At 49.2% G+C, this 12,140-nt stretch overlaps 2 protein-coding genes across 2 annotated transcripts; both read right to left on the reverse strand.

Annotated features, from left to right (window-relative positions):
- Window positions 1–4,347: 4,347 nt before the first annotated feature.
- On the reverse strand, window positions 4,348–5,861 carry FMAN_12299 (uncharacterized protein; the record flags this gene model as incomplete). The annotated part of the gene is made up of 2 exons (XM_041834821.1): window positions 4,348–5,719; window positions 5,782–5,861. The coding sequence occupies 2 exons, from the start codon at window positions 5,859–5,861 to the stop codon at window positions 4,348–4,350; spliced, it is 1,452 nt and encodes a 483-aa protein (XP_041685046.1).
- A 2,597-nt stretch (window positions 5,862–8,458) lies between these two features.
- Window positions 8,459–8,956, reverse strand: FMAN_12300 (uncharacterized protein; the record flags this gene model as incomplete). Its single annotated transcript, XM_041834822.1, has 1 exon — window positions 8,459–8,956. One exon carries the CDS (start codon window positions 8,954–8,956, stop codon window positions 8,459–8,461), a length of 498 nt encoding a protein of 165 aa, XP_041685047.1.
- Window positions 8,957–12,140: the final 3,184 nt, after the last annotated feature.

Here is a 12,140-nt window from a genome sequence, read left to right on the forward strand (position 1 = left end):
CCTCCTCCGGTGCTTTGTGCAATGGAGAGACACCTCGTACAACAGATGACATTTGCCCAGAGCCCTCCCTCAACGTCCTCCTCACCTATCAGTGCTACGCAAAAATTGTCTGGCTGGAGGCTACTAGCTTTGCGAGAATGCCACGGATAACAACAGGTGGCTTGCATGATGGCAGGATTACCATGAGGCAGCGATCCATCACTATCATGGCATTGATTGAGCGAATCCAAACAGCGAATCCAAACGGGCTTCCAGCCTAAAATGGCAGCAGCCAGATCTAGTTGATCGGGCTTGGGCTTCCCCAGATCGTATGAGATGCAGATGGCCTCGCCTGGGCTGGACTATTCAGAACCTGAAACGAACATCCCCACACGGACTGCCTCTATTTGGGGTGGACTGAGTCGTGTTGAAGTCATAGAAATTGCTCTTCAAGTACACAGTTGAGGGTGCGACTGTGCTGCCATGCCATACGACACTTGAAGCGAGACGTCGGCCGATAAGCAAGTCCGTACAGATCTGACACTGCAACAACCGAGCTAGTCCAAGATCCCAATCCGTTTTGTTTGTCAAACAGCTCCTGTTCCTGTCTTGGGACAATGGAAGCACTCAAGCTGTAGTCAAGACGAGACCGTCTTAGCCCATAACAGCAGACGGATATTATGTCTGGGGCAGTAGTTGGCAAACCCCACCGAGACACAAGACCTTGACAGACAAGGTCAAGCCTGCAATGGAACCACGAAGCCCAGTTAGCCCAGTTGTGAATCCAAACGATTGACTGATCTAGCCTCCGTCAGAACTTGGAGTGCAGAGATACCTTTCGCTTGTCGCGCAACGTACGCTAGTCGTCAAGAAATGTAGCGACTTGCTGCTTTTGATCCAGTTGTGTAACAGGCGTGCACTACAGTAATCGACAGGTACTTCGGTATATGAAGCACGCACAGTGGGCTTTCAACCATGGAGCTCTGGACCTTGTCCCTTGCAATTGTCTTGTCTGATCTTGTCTTATACACGGGTCATCTACAATCCATGCTAACGATCAACGAATCTCGATAGAATCGCAGCCTCTTGACCCGGTACCTGGGTGGTGGTGGGTCTATAACCCTTGCTGGTGTGTGCGGTAATATCGAAGCCAAGATACTGTTGCAGATACCAATGTTTCAACAACAAACACCTGAAAACGTGGTTTGCAAGGCATCAACCCAATGCTGGTGCCCATGGAAAGAAACTCTTCCCGTCAGTCCAGGGGTGAGACTGAGGCACAAAGTCACCTCACACATCACAACAGCCATCTTAGGCCATTGAAACGCTGTTTGACTTGCTTTTGACGTTGCTCCATGAATTTTCTTTTCTCACGGCGAGGCTTTGCCTGTGTAAAATGCAGAATTCTGCTCCAAGCCCCACTCAAAAAGCAGTATCCTGTGGCCTGCGTTTGCTTGTATTGGGTACTCTGATGCTAGAGGTTGGTCCCAACACAAAAATGAAAGGCAGCACACAAACGGCGTAAGAGTGGCCACAGCTTGACGAAAAAAGGTATGCCACCGTGGCGATGGTTACACAAGAATATGCCCCCACAAATGAGCTGAGTTGTCCGGCGTTAGATCTGCAAGATCATGATACAAAGGGTCAACTTCCCAGATGCTCAAGCCAGCAACATGCAAAAAGCAAGGAGTGGCAGCCAGGACTCTTATCCACATTGGGGACAGGCCGCCAAACGGTGCGTGTTGGTGTGAGTGTAAATATAGTATGAAAGCCAGAGCCCGTATTGAAAGAGCCAAGAACGGGCATGCATTGCAGAAATAAAGCCAACCACTAACCACGTCTAGAAACCACGGGAGCCGATAGGATATCTAGGTCCGATGACTTGCAGTTGGAACAAGCTTGAGTCTACGGCTGCTCATCGAGAACAGATTTCGGTAAAGACGCCACGAGAGACGGACAGATGCTCTTCTACAGGGATTTGCTACCAGTAGCGGAGGTCTTTCCCTTGTCGTTCGTGTGGCGCGATGTCTTGCTTGCATCAAACGCATAGGGCTTCGAGCTGACATCCTTCGTGGGTCTTCCAAGGCTGAGGCACGATTCCACATCGGTGGCACTGTTCGAGTGAATATCCCCAAACAATAGAACTGTCTCAAGTAGTAGAGGCAAAGACAAGGTCGTTTGTGAAATCTCTCGTCTCCAAGCCATTGACCGAACGAGGCTTGTGCGAAGAATCTCAAACTTGATGCAGTAGACATCGTTCGATGTCTTCACTTCATATCATAGCTGGATCAGACAGCCGTGCTTTTGAGTCAAGGCGGTTTCAATTGGTTCTGGGGCAAGCCTTCTCAACTCAAGAATTAAACGTACATCGTATTGCGGCTCATCAGTCATGGCCAGACGCATACACAGTACGGCGAGATTACCAGCCTCATGAAGCACGCTCCCTTCTTTCCTCTCTCGTTGCCCCACAATCTGTGAGAAGACAACGCCAATTCTCAACAGAGAAGACAGCCCGTGATGATACAGCAAGCGCAGCATCCAGGGCGGAAATTTCTTTCAGCAATAACCCGACGAGATGCTGTTCGCCCAAATGTCATTTAAGGGTGTGACCCATGAAGCTGCGTCTACCCGCGCTGTGCTTCCACCAATAAATACTATTGGTCACTCATCCAAGGGGTTCACCTAGAAACCTCTCGTGGTCCACTAAAGGACGAGGATAGACTGCTTGATGGCTGACCAAAACTCCGTTCAACTGGGATTTTATACCCTTGATTGTAGCAATGATCTGTAGCGATCCGCAAAGCAGTCGCGGGGAAGCTCGATATGAAAATCCGGAGGTTGGATCACATGCAGAGAACAATCTGAAACTGCTTCCTTAGCAGAAACATCACAAGGCCACTGGCCTATATTGATTCTATGTCGGCTCCCGTTGGAGACTGAAATCGCAGTCAAGCCCGCCCCATGGCCGCTAAACCTGGCGGACGGGGCTTTGGCGTCTTGCAGTTGCACATCTCGACAAGTTTTGCCTGAATAATTTCATGCTTGGGCATGGCGTGTCGGCGTCACTACATGGGCCAAAGTACACAACACTGACCGATCAGAACTTACTATCTTGCCGTCTTATTGACGGATGGGTCTCCGAGCTATGTATGACCAAAGCTGCAATGATGCAATTGCTAGGCAACATTGCTTCTGCTTCGGTCATCGGTCCTCGAAATCCGTAGCTCGTGTTGTTGAAAGATATCGGAGTACCTCAACGTAGTACAGCCAATCTTCTCCAGTCATTGTTACCAGTACCGAGCTCATTGGCGATCTGAGACAACCGTATTGATCCATCTACGTACCCTGGGCAGCAGCCGCATCCCTCAGCCCGGAGCTTGTTCAAGGAATCTTCGTTGACTAAGACAGCCCAGGTGACAGGGCTCGGGCTCGATACTTGTCGAATAAGCCCAAGCTCGACCGTAACAAGCCTTACTTGGGGTGTTACATAGTCTTCGATGTGGTGAATACATGGCGGTCTCACCAACGTGCCTTGCATTGATGAGCTGGAATTTGTGCCCGCCCGTGTCTCTAGAAGGCACAGGAGAAGCAAGCATAGCCGAGAATGACGGGTTTTTGATCTATAGGTAGAGAAGCAGAGACAGATTCTGGAGTGTTCGACTGAATGACAGACAGCCAGCAAGCTCGTACAAAAAACAGTATTTGGATATAAAGCCAAGCATATCGTGGGTTGGTCTATAATGTATGGATGCTTTGACGAGAGTGGATTCCTCTTGCTGGGCGTTGTGATCTGCTGAACGTCCAAAACAGACCTCTCGGGTATGACAACGTCAAAAGTGTTGGTGGTAGCTTAGGGATATCGCCGGCAAGCGATGCCATGGCAAAAAGAGATGGGGTAGGCCCGGAGATCTCATCCAGAGCGACGCCGTCGTCGCTCAACAGCGGGAGACAGATCCTCCCCGCCGACCGACGGTCATCGGTACATTTCGGTCAGAATAACGTCGCTCATGCGTAGAAGGTGTTCAGTGCGTGCTCAACTGAGCAGCCCACGTTGTTTTCCGTTGCTTGGGGCAGATGCTCCGGTGAAGGACCGTATGTGAGATGAGAGGAAGTTGGTGTTTGCATATCACGAAGTAAAGCATTGGATTCAACGAGGTTCTCTGTCAAGGTAGCTGTCAAACTCGTGTTATGGGGATATTCCATTTTCCGTGTAATGCCGTACGATGCATTCCGTATTAAAATTAGCTGAAGCTGTTGCATAGCAGAGTAACGCTGAACGCTTGCCGTCAATGGTATTGCGCCTCAGTGCGCCAGTGCTTTTGAGCGTTGCACTGCTGTGATGCGTTTCGCAATCCACCCAGTCCTTCCTTATCTCCTTGACCTGCGATCATAATCGTCCCGTCCATATCGATCCCTTTCTCTACCTCGGTCTCGGCGATCATGGCCACGGTCCCGATATCGGTTCCTATCATGATCTTTATCGCGCCGGTCGCCTTGACGGTCATCTCGCGGCTTGCGATATCGATCCCGACTTCGATCTCTTGGACGCGGACTCCGACTCCGACTTCGTCGACGTGATGGCCCTTCATCATGATGGGATTTCGGAGGAGGTGCATCATCCGTCTCCTGGTTCTGTCCACTGCGCCCCATTTTGCCTTTCATTTCCTCTTCCCCGTGAACCATTCTGTAATTACCACCTGTAATCCTTTCTCCCTCATCTCGGTATTGTCGGCGCTTCTCGAGCTCATCCACACCTCCCCATCCGCCTCGATGAGCAGTCGCCCTTCGCTTGCTGTTCGTATCTTTTCGCCACACATCGCTCAGTTTGCTGACACTCTGAGAGAAGTCGACATGAATGCGGCGATCGTCGATGAGAACGTCCTGCATCTTGAAGTAGGCTGTCTCGCATGACGCCTTGTCTTCGAATTCAATGAATGCATATTGTAAACTGTCGCCAGTCTTTTGGTCTCTGATAACTTCGCAACTCAAAATCTTGCCGAAACGGCCAAAGATGAGCTCCAAATCTTCGTCGCCAGTCACGGGATTCAGTTTACAAACGAATAAAACGTTCTCAGGAGGTTTGACCTCTGCAAATGGCAAATCTCCCATCATTTCCAGAGTGAGAGCCTGCGCCTGTGCCTCGCGATTGCGACGCCTCCTTTCCAACTCTTCCTCATCGACACCGTCATCTGCGTGTAATGCTGCCTCGTCTTCGATTCGAACAGTCTTCAACTGCTGGGCGGTCGGAGGGGGACTCGAGCTCGGTTCCCTCAAGCCAGGCGGGTCAGGGTAGGGATCGTCCAGAATAACCGTATGCTTGATTCGAATGTCGATAAGCGGGTAGCCCTTCTCGTCGACAATCGCCTCATTGATCTTGTCCAGCACTTCAAAACCTTCGACAACTTTTCCAAAGACCGCTGCCCTTCCATCCAAATAGTCCGTGTCTTCGCCCAATGTGACAATGAACTGAGATCCAGCCACACGTGTATCAGGATCGGACTGGAGGGGCGCCGTAGCCATGCTGACTGTTCCTCGCTCCAAGTGTTTCAACTTGGGGTGGAAGAAGGCCGGGAATGTTCGTTTCGCCGGGTCGCCGGATATATGACCCCATATTGAAGAGCCACCATCAGAATCTTTGGAAAGAGGGCCGAGAGGATCGCCGGTTTGGAAAGAGAAGTTCTTCTGAACAGAATGGACAGGTGAAAAGTTGTAGTATTTGACCTTGCAGAGTTTCAGAAAGCTATATCATCTGTTAGTTCAGCGACTCGGTAATAGAAACAAGGTGGCATCGCGATGACTTACTTTTCGCAAAGTTTGGGTGCATGGTCGACCAGAAGATCGATGACAATGTCGCCTTCACTGGTCTCCAAGAGAACTGACATGACAACGGATGGTATCTCCTCTCTTACGCGATGCCGAATTAGTTGATTGAATGCGAAAAGAGATTATGAAGAGAAAGACGCGTTGTCCCAAGAATATCTAGATGGAAGGTTGTATGAGGTAACTGCTCCAGCCACTCACTGCCGCGAAGCTTTCCAGAAGGCCCCCATACCTAATGGCAGCCTTCTGGAAAGCGCCACAGGTGGCGCTTTTCAAGTTACATAATCACACGATGACTTCAAGTTCACCAGACCAGCATCTCATTGTGGGCATGTCATATCCATTCGTGACAAAACTTACGATCTGTATTTGCATGTGATTTTAGGGCCTTACACAATGTTTCTCGGTAACACCCACGGACGGGCTGCTTCCTCAAGCAACGTCTTCGTTCTCGTTTCAACGATGCTCAGTCTTACATCGGATATTCCACTTGGACGTTCCTGACATATTGAACAACATTTTGATGTTCTCACATAGTCTCCTCAATCAGTTTTCTGTACAGTGCGCCTTTCACAGGGTCAAATCACTCCTCCCTACAAGACAAGAATCTACAGCAGGCCTAACAGGCCCAACAACCGATACTCTACCTACCTATCATGTGGATCAAACGGCTCTCAGCTTTGATCCTCATCCTTGCTTTACCCAGCCCACAAGAACCGCTAAAAATGACGTTTTAGCAAGAACCCTTATCCTTTAAACAAAAAAGTTTTCCTCTTGTTCTGAGGATATGTAGAATGGAGTGCCAAGGGGGCGTATACATGGAGCAAAATGTCCGGATCGCCGCCTGTCAAACCCCATGACTGGCAAGGATTCTTGTTTCTAGGTGAGACTCTTTGTTTCTGGAAGGTGAAGATATCCTGATCTCGATGTTCCTGCGCAGTTGACATGTTTACGTCATATCATATCAAGACTCTGGGGTTTGACAGTCTGGGATAAAGCATCATATGTGCCTTGTCAGAAATGTCTTGGCTGTTTGAAGAAACACCGTTGGAGGAGCGTTGTTGTTTTGCTGTGGCGATCGACAACGGGTTTCAAGTCATTCTCATCGGTGATCTGAGGTGACGTCTCGGTGAACCGCGTAGAAAGTCATCCACGGGAGCGCTAGGGTAGACTTCCCGGCACGTCTTCGAGGCTCAAAGTGGATGTGTAAGGATCATGGCTATCCTGCTTCATGTAAGACGGGAATGACATGGTTTCCCCATAATGACAACCTTGCTTCGCCTTCAGCAATGACTGTTCACCCGGAGCAACTGCTCAACGATCCTCATCTCAGTCAAAGCTGAAAGGCTGTTCTTTATCCAGTGATGTAACAATCACTAGAACCAAACCGCCCAGGCCACCCTACAGCATCATAGCATCCGCTTTGCCTTCAGCTTGTGCCGTGCTGTAATATATCGAAAAACCTGCTTGCCCATTAACGTCACAGTTCCTGACAGTCATGCTACAGTACCACACACTCACCTACACTCAACATCTTTCACCTCCGGTGTGCACAACCTTCGTCGATCCTCAGGCCCAGACCACATCAGCGGTGTACGCAGTGGCAAAAAGTAAACTCCCCGATCGTGATCGATTGAGCCCAAGCGCACTGGTAGCTCATATCAGAGACATTCTTAGCGCAGAACCGTTATCACAAAAGAAGCGCCCGGGCGCTTAATTAGTTGAAGAAATCTTGGGTTAGCGAGTGTGCACGAGATGATCTTCATTTCCCCCAACGGGTTTTTGATGCAACAGGGGGGAGGTCTCAAAGGACGATCTCTGTGGGTGAGACGCGTGTTTGTCGCTCGCTATCTATCTATGTAGATTTTGCAGTTCCAATAACAGCGAGCGGGGCCGGCCGGAGGTGCATTTGGGGGAGAGGGGGAACTTCGGGGTAGACAAGTGTAATTGGATGTTTTGCATTTTGGGGTCATAGCATTCTTGGAGTTTATGTGGTAGCCCGGGTGATGATACCCGGGAATGCATTCACTTTACACAGATGGAAGCTTGAATAGATAAGGCTGTTTTGCGAAATTGCATTCATTTGTACTGTTTGATGCTATCGCTAACAAGACTAATGACTCCTCCTCGGGAGATCTTCATGATGGTAATGTAATAAACTTGTGGCGTTTTTTCATGCCTCCGAGATCCAGCGTGGCTTTCGCAAGAATGTAAATGAAAGTTTAAAGATAAAAAAGCCACGGAGAGCGGATCCCTCGATATGCAGGTTGGTTGGTTCTGCAGAACCTAAAAATGAAGTAATAGACAAGAAGCGAAGATTGTGTGTAAGTCAAGTGGGTATGGGGAAGAAACAAAGACGAATAAACCCCCAAGAATTGCTTTTTCGCAAAGCATGCTGTAGTATGTCCCTAGTCCGATATTGCCCAGAATGTGTGTACCAATGTGAGCTTTTCCCTTCTCTTCCCAGCTCGAGTTGAGACCGTAAACGCCTTCGCCAATGCAGATAAAAAAGACAAATGAGAGGTATTAGAATTAATGCCAAATTTTGTTGTGTTGGGGGGGCCGTATGTTGCCACCGCGCAAGTCTACCATTGACATTGCGTGAGTATGTGTCGACATGATGTGATGGCGAAAAGTACACGAGTAAATATTTTCAGTTTTACTCGTTTCCAGAGCTTCGTCGCCTTCGTCCGCTGCGAAGCTCTTTCTCAGTCTCCATGAGTCTTGTCTGCACCCATGTTCTAAACGCCCGGTCGGCGCGAACACTACTGCAGTTGAGAAGCTCTGTCAGAGTGCGCTTGATGCTCTCGTTGACCTCCGAGAGGCGCTGCTCTTCTGCTGAAATCTCGTAGATGGTCTCCTCATCGGGAATCGTGGTGAGTTCATTGCGGTCCTCCCAGCCGCTGCAGCGGGCGTGGGAGCGCGAGTGGTGTCGTCCGCTCCGGGAGTGGCGCTTCGGTGAGGGCGGGAGCGAGAGTGATGAGGAGGAGGAGGATCGGGTTGGCGATGTGGATGGTGAGGAATTGTGGGAACAGCTTGACATGTTGAACTCGGGTCGGATCTGGTCGAGGCGATCGCATAGTTCTTGGTGTTGCTCTGTCAGAAGCATGTACTTCTGAAGAGCAAGGGTATATGATTGTGCGCCGGTGGAGGCCATTTTTGATGCTGGACTTGTTGAATATGAAGCCGGTGTGCTACTGATGCTCGATACTGATGTTGATCGGTTGTGCCCGGAGAAGAAATGGGGTCTCACGTCTAATGACGAGACCATCGAAGCGATTATGTAGTAATTGGGAGGATGATGTATAAGATTGGGCCGCGGTTATAGTGTCGTCGCCAACACTTAGAGTCAGGTCGTCCAGTGTATGAATATTCTTGTGACCTTTTGCCGGTGCAGTGTATCGTAAATGCAAGCTGCAATGTAAGATGTAGGTACTAGGTGTCGATCGTCGGATAATACGTCGTGGTTGCTCAAAGCTGAAGGGGGCCAATCTCAAGCTTGCATAGAAAACGTGTGGGTGGTTATATGATAGGAGCTTGGAATGTCCACGATACACGAGCAGTCAACTGACTATATGTGAGAGTAAGATGGATGAGTATGAGGGATCAAGAATTGATGTGACGGGTGCTCGGTATAGTTATACTGAAGCTTGTTGATGGATGATAAGAAGTAGTATGATGCTCATGTTATGGGGGGAGCAGGGTGGTTCATTAATAAAGATATGGATTGGCACTCCCGCTAGAATACAGTACCTACACTACGCTGCGCTACGGTCGATGCGGTATGTAACTTACGGGAGGGGTCAGCAAATAGATTGGAACTGGACTGAACTGATTGAATTTGACTGAAGCTTGTAGGGGTAGGTTAGAGTAGGGGTGAGTATCAAATGTACCAAGTACGAGATCCAGGTACGCCAGTCCCCAAGCCTTGGAATGGGAAATGAAGGGGAATCTTCAGGTCTCGACCAACGAGTCAGCACCAGGAACCGCCATGTCTGAAAGTAGAAAATACAATACTCATCCCCCCTGCCCACCATTTAGAGCCCTTGTCCACTGTAAGTCTAGCTCTCACACTCTGCATTTCTTCTCTCGCGCCTTGCTTGTTCATTATGAGTTAAGACCGTGTCGTTCTAGCCGCTGAACGGCAAACTTGCACTCACTGAAGCTAGCCCGAAGCCACGGGGGAGGGGGCGCCGGCCCCCTCCTATTGGGACACCTGGGAAATCAAGACGAGAGAAGAACAGGGATTGACAGAAGATCCTGGGCATCAAGCTTTGGTTGTGGATCCGCTGGCGATGTGACGGGATGCGCTGCGATTATGATGTGTGCGCTGTGGGTGGTGTGAAGCCCTTTTTTTAGACTGCCATTTACTGCACTGTATCCAGGTTGGCACAGTGCTATTCCCGGTTTGCGTTCCGAAGCTCTTGAACAAAATGGAAGGGTCTGATAAGTTCTCACCGGGTTCTTTGGGTTGGGTTACCTTGATGAGTTGTCGTTGACAACGTTAATCGCCCTGTGGCTCTCGCGCCATCATCCACCTCAATGAGCATGATTCCAGATGTTGATATCGAGACATTTCATGTCTTGCTACTCCCAAAAACGGTTGGTTGCTTATAAGCTCACCCAACTAGCAGCTAACCGATGTTCCAGGACATGAGACAGCGAGGTTTTTCTTATTCATGAGTTTCCGATTCAGACTCGATCTAGAGCTCTTTTCCTTGCTTGATGTTACTGTAGATATATCATAGCGTACGTGGAAAGTGGATTGATTCCCCATTGATATGGAGCACCATGCATTTCACGATACTATGCTTCCCCGGTTGAGCCCGCTGCAGAAGGCAAAGAAACTTAGGACCCGGAGCTTAAGGGATAAAAATATTTAGGTAAATTAGGTTAAGCTTAGGAGGCTCTTTGCTAAATTTATTTTTGCACTCTAATTGCAAGTCTGCATAAAGGCATGGGTCAGACCCGGTCCGGAGTTTGAGCGAGAGATATGGATATGGCTGATATTGAAGCACGATGCAGTGCTTGCCTGCTTACTGCACACTATACGAATATTGATTGCTTGGCGGTGATATCTCCTCCAATAAAGTACAACACCGCAGCTGTCAATTCCCCCTCACTATCCTCATGCGATTGATAGTGTTCTACAAGCAGCAATTCTTAGGTAAAATAACTCGTCCAATTCTTGTGCCGAGGACCTTGTGGCGCCGGGGATAGTAAATGGTGCCCGTGCCATGGACGATTGGTATTGAGCCCTTTAATTCCTGACCGGCATTCTCACAAAAAAGAACAGTGGATTCTGCTTCTCCAGGTCTTTTCTGCAATCTCTGCAGCTTACAGCCTAGAGATCCTTTCCCTGGGGTCACCGCCTGACCCCACGTGCAGAATATTCTGCAGCCGGTGAAAACAAGTAATTGCCTGATAGAAAGAACGTTGCAGTAGTTCCAAAAACCGGCAATGCAAGAATAGGTCACGATGGGGAAAATGCGGCGTGTCTGATGAATATCCGCACGTACTCTAGATAGAGGATTTGCACATGGAGGGCTTGGGTGCTGCACTGTGCCGCTGAGCTGGGGTGATAAGGCTCCAATTCCAATTCAGTTGGTGGATGGATGCCCTGTTTCCCGGGCTGCAACCCTCTAGGCTCCCCCCTCACTCAAAACTGTACTGTATGTAAGGCAGTTAAAACGGCTACAGGCGGGAGTTTTTCGTGGGTTGATAACGAGGTATCGTGGGGTGATTTGGTGTTGCGAACAGGTTCCATCGTGACGAATTGCTCGGCCGCTTGCGGACTTGATACACTGGAGCTATGGAGAAAAGAGACTGTGACAGAACAGGCACAACGCGTAATCCCCAATTCCCCGTCCTTGAAAAAGCTGTGGACTCTTGCTTGAATCCTTGTAATCCTCACGATAACGATCGAGGTGCTGTCCCCTGCTGCAGAGTAAATTGAAGTCCAGGATGAGCCCCTGCAAGATTAGAGCTCTTCCCGAAATAAACAAGGGAGCTTATCCTAGGTCGCTTTTAAGATGAGACGAAAAATATACATGTTTTCGTTCTTTTTCCTTGATTCACAACTCAACTCAACTCAATTCAATTGATGCAGCATGGATGGATCATCAGTTGATGTTCAGGGGCGTTGCGCTCTCCTCGTCGTGATCGACTTGCTTGCATAGCCGATTACCGACGGATTGGTGGGAAAAGACACATGACGTTTCAAACACCAACATCACCTCATAAAATCCGCAAAAAGGAAGGTTTTTTTTCTGGGGAATCAATCGTAATCAACACGAAACATGCCGATAGCTGTCCGTTGATCACATTCGTGGCTCAGAGCT

The sequence above is a fragment of the Fusarium mangiferae genome, assembly GCF_900044065.1.
Source record: "Fusarium mangiferae strain MRC7560 genome assembly, contig: FMAN_scaffold009, whole genome shotgun sequence".
NCBI classification, from domain to species: Eukaryota; Fungi; Ascomycota; class Sordariomycetes; order Hypocreales; family Nectriaceae; genus Fusarium; species Fusarium mangiferae.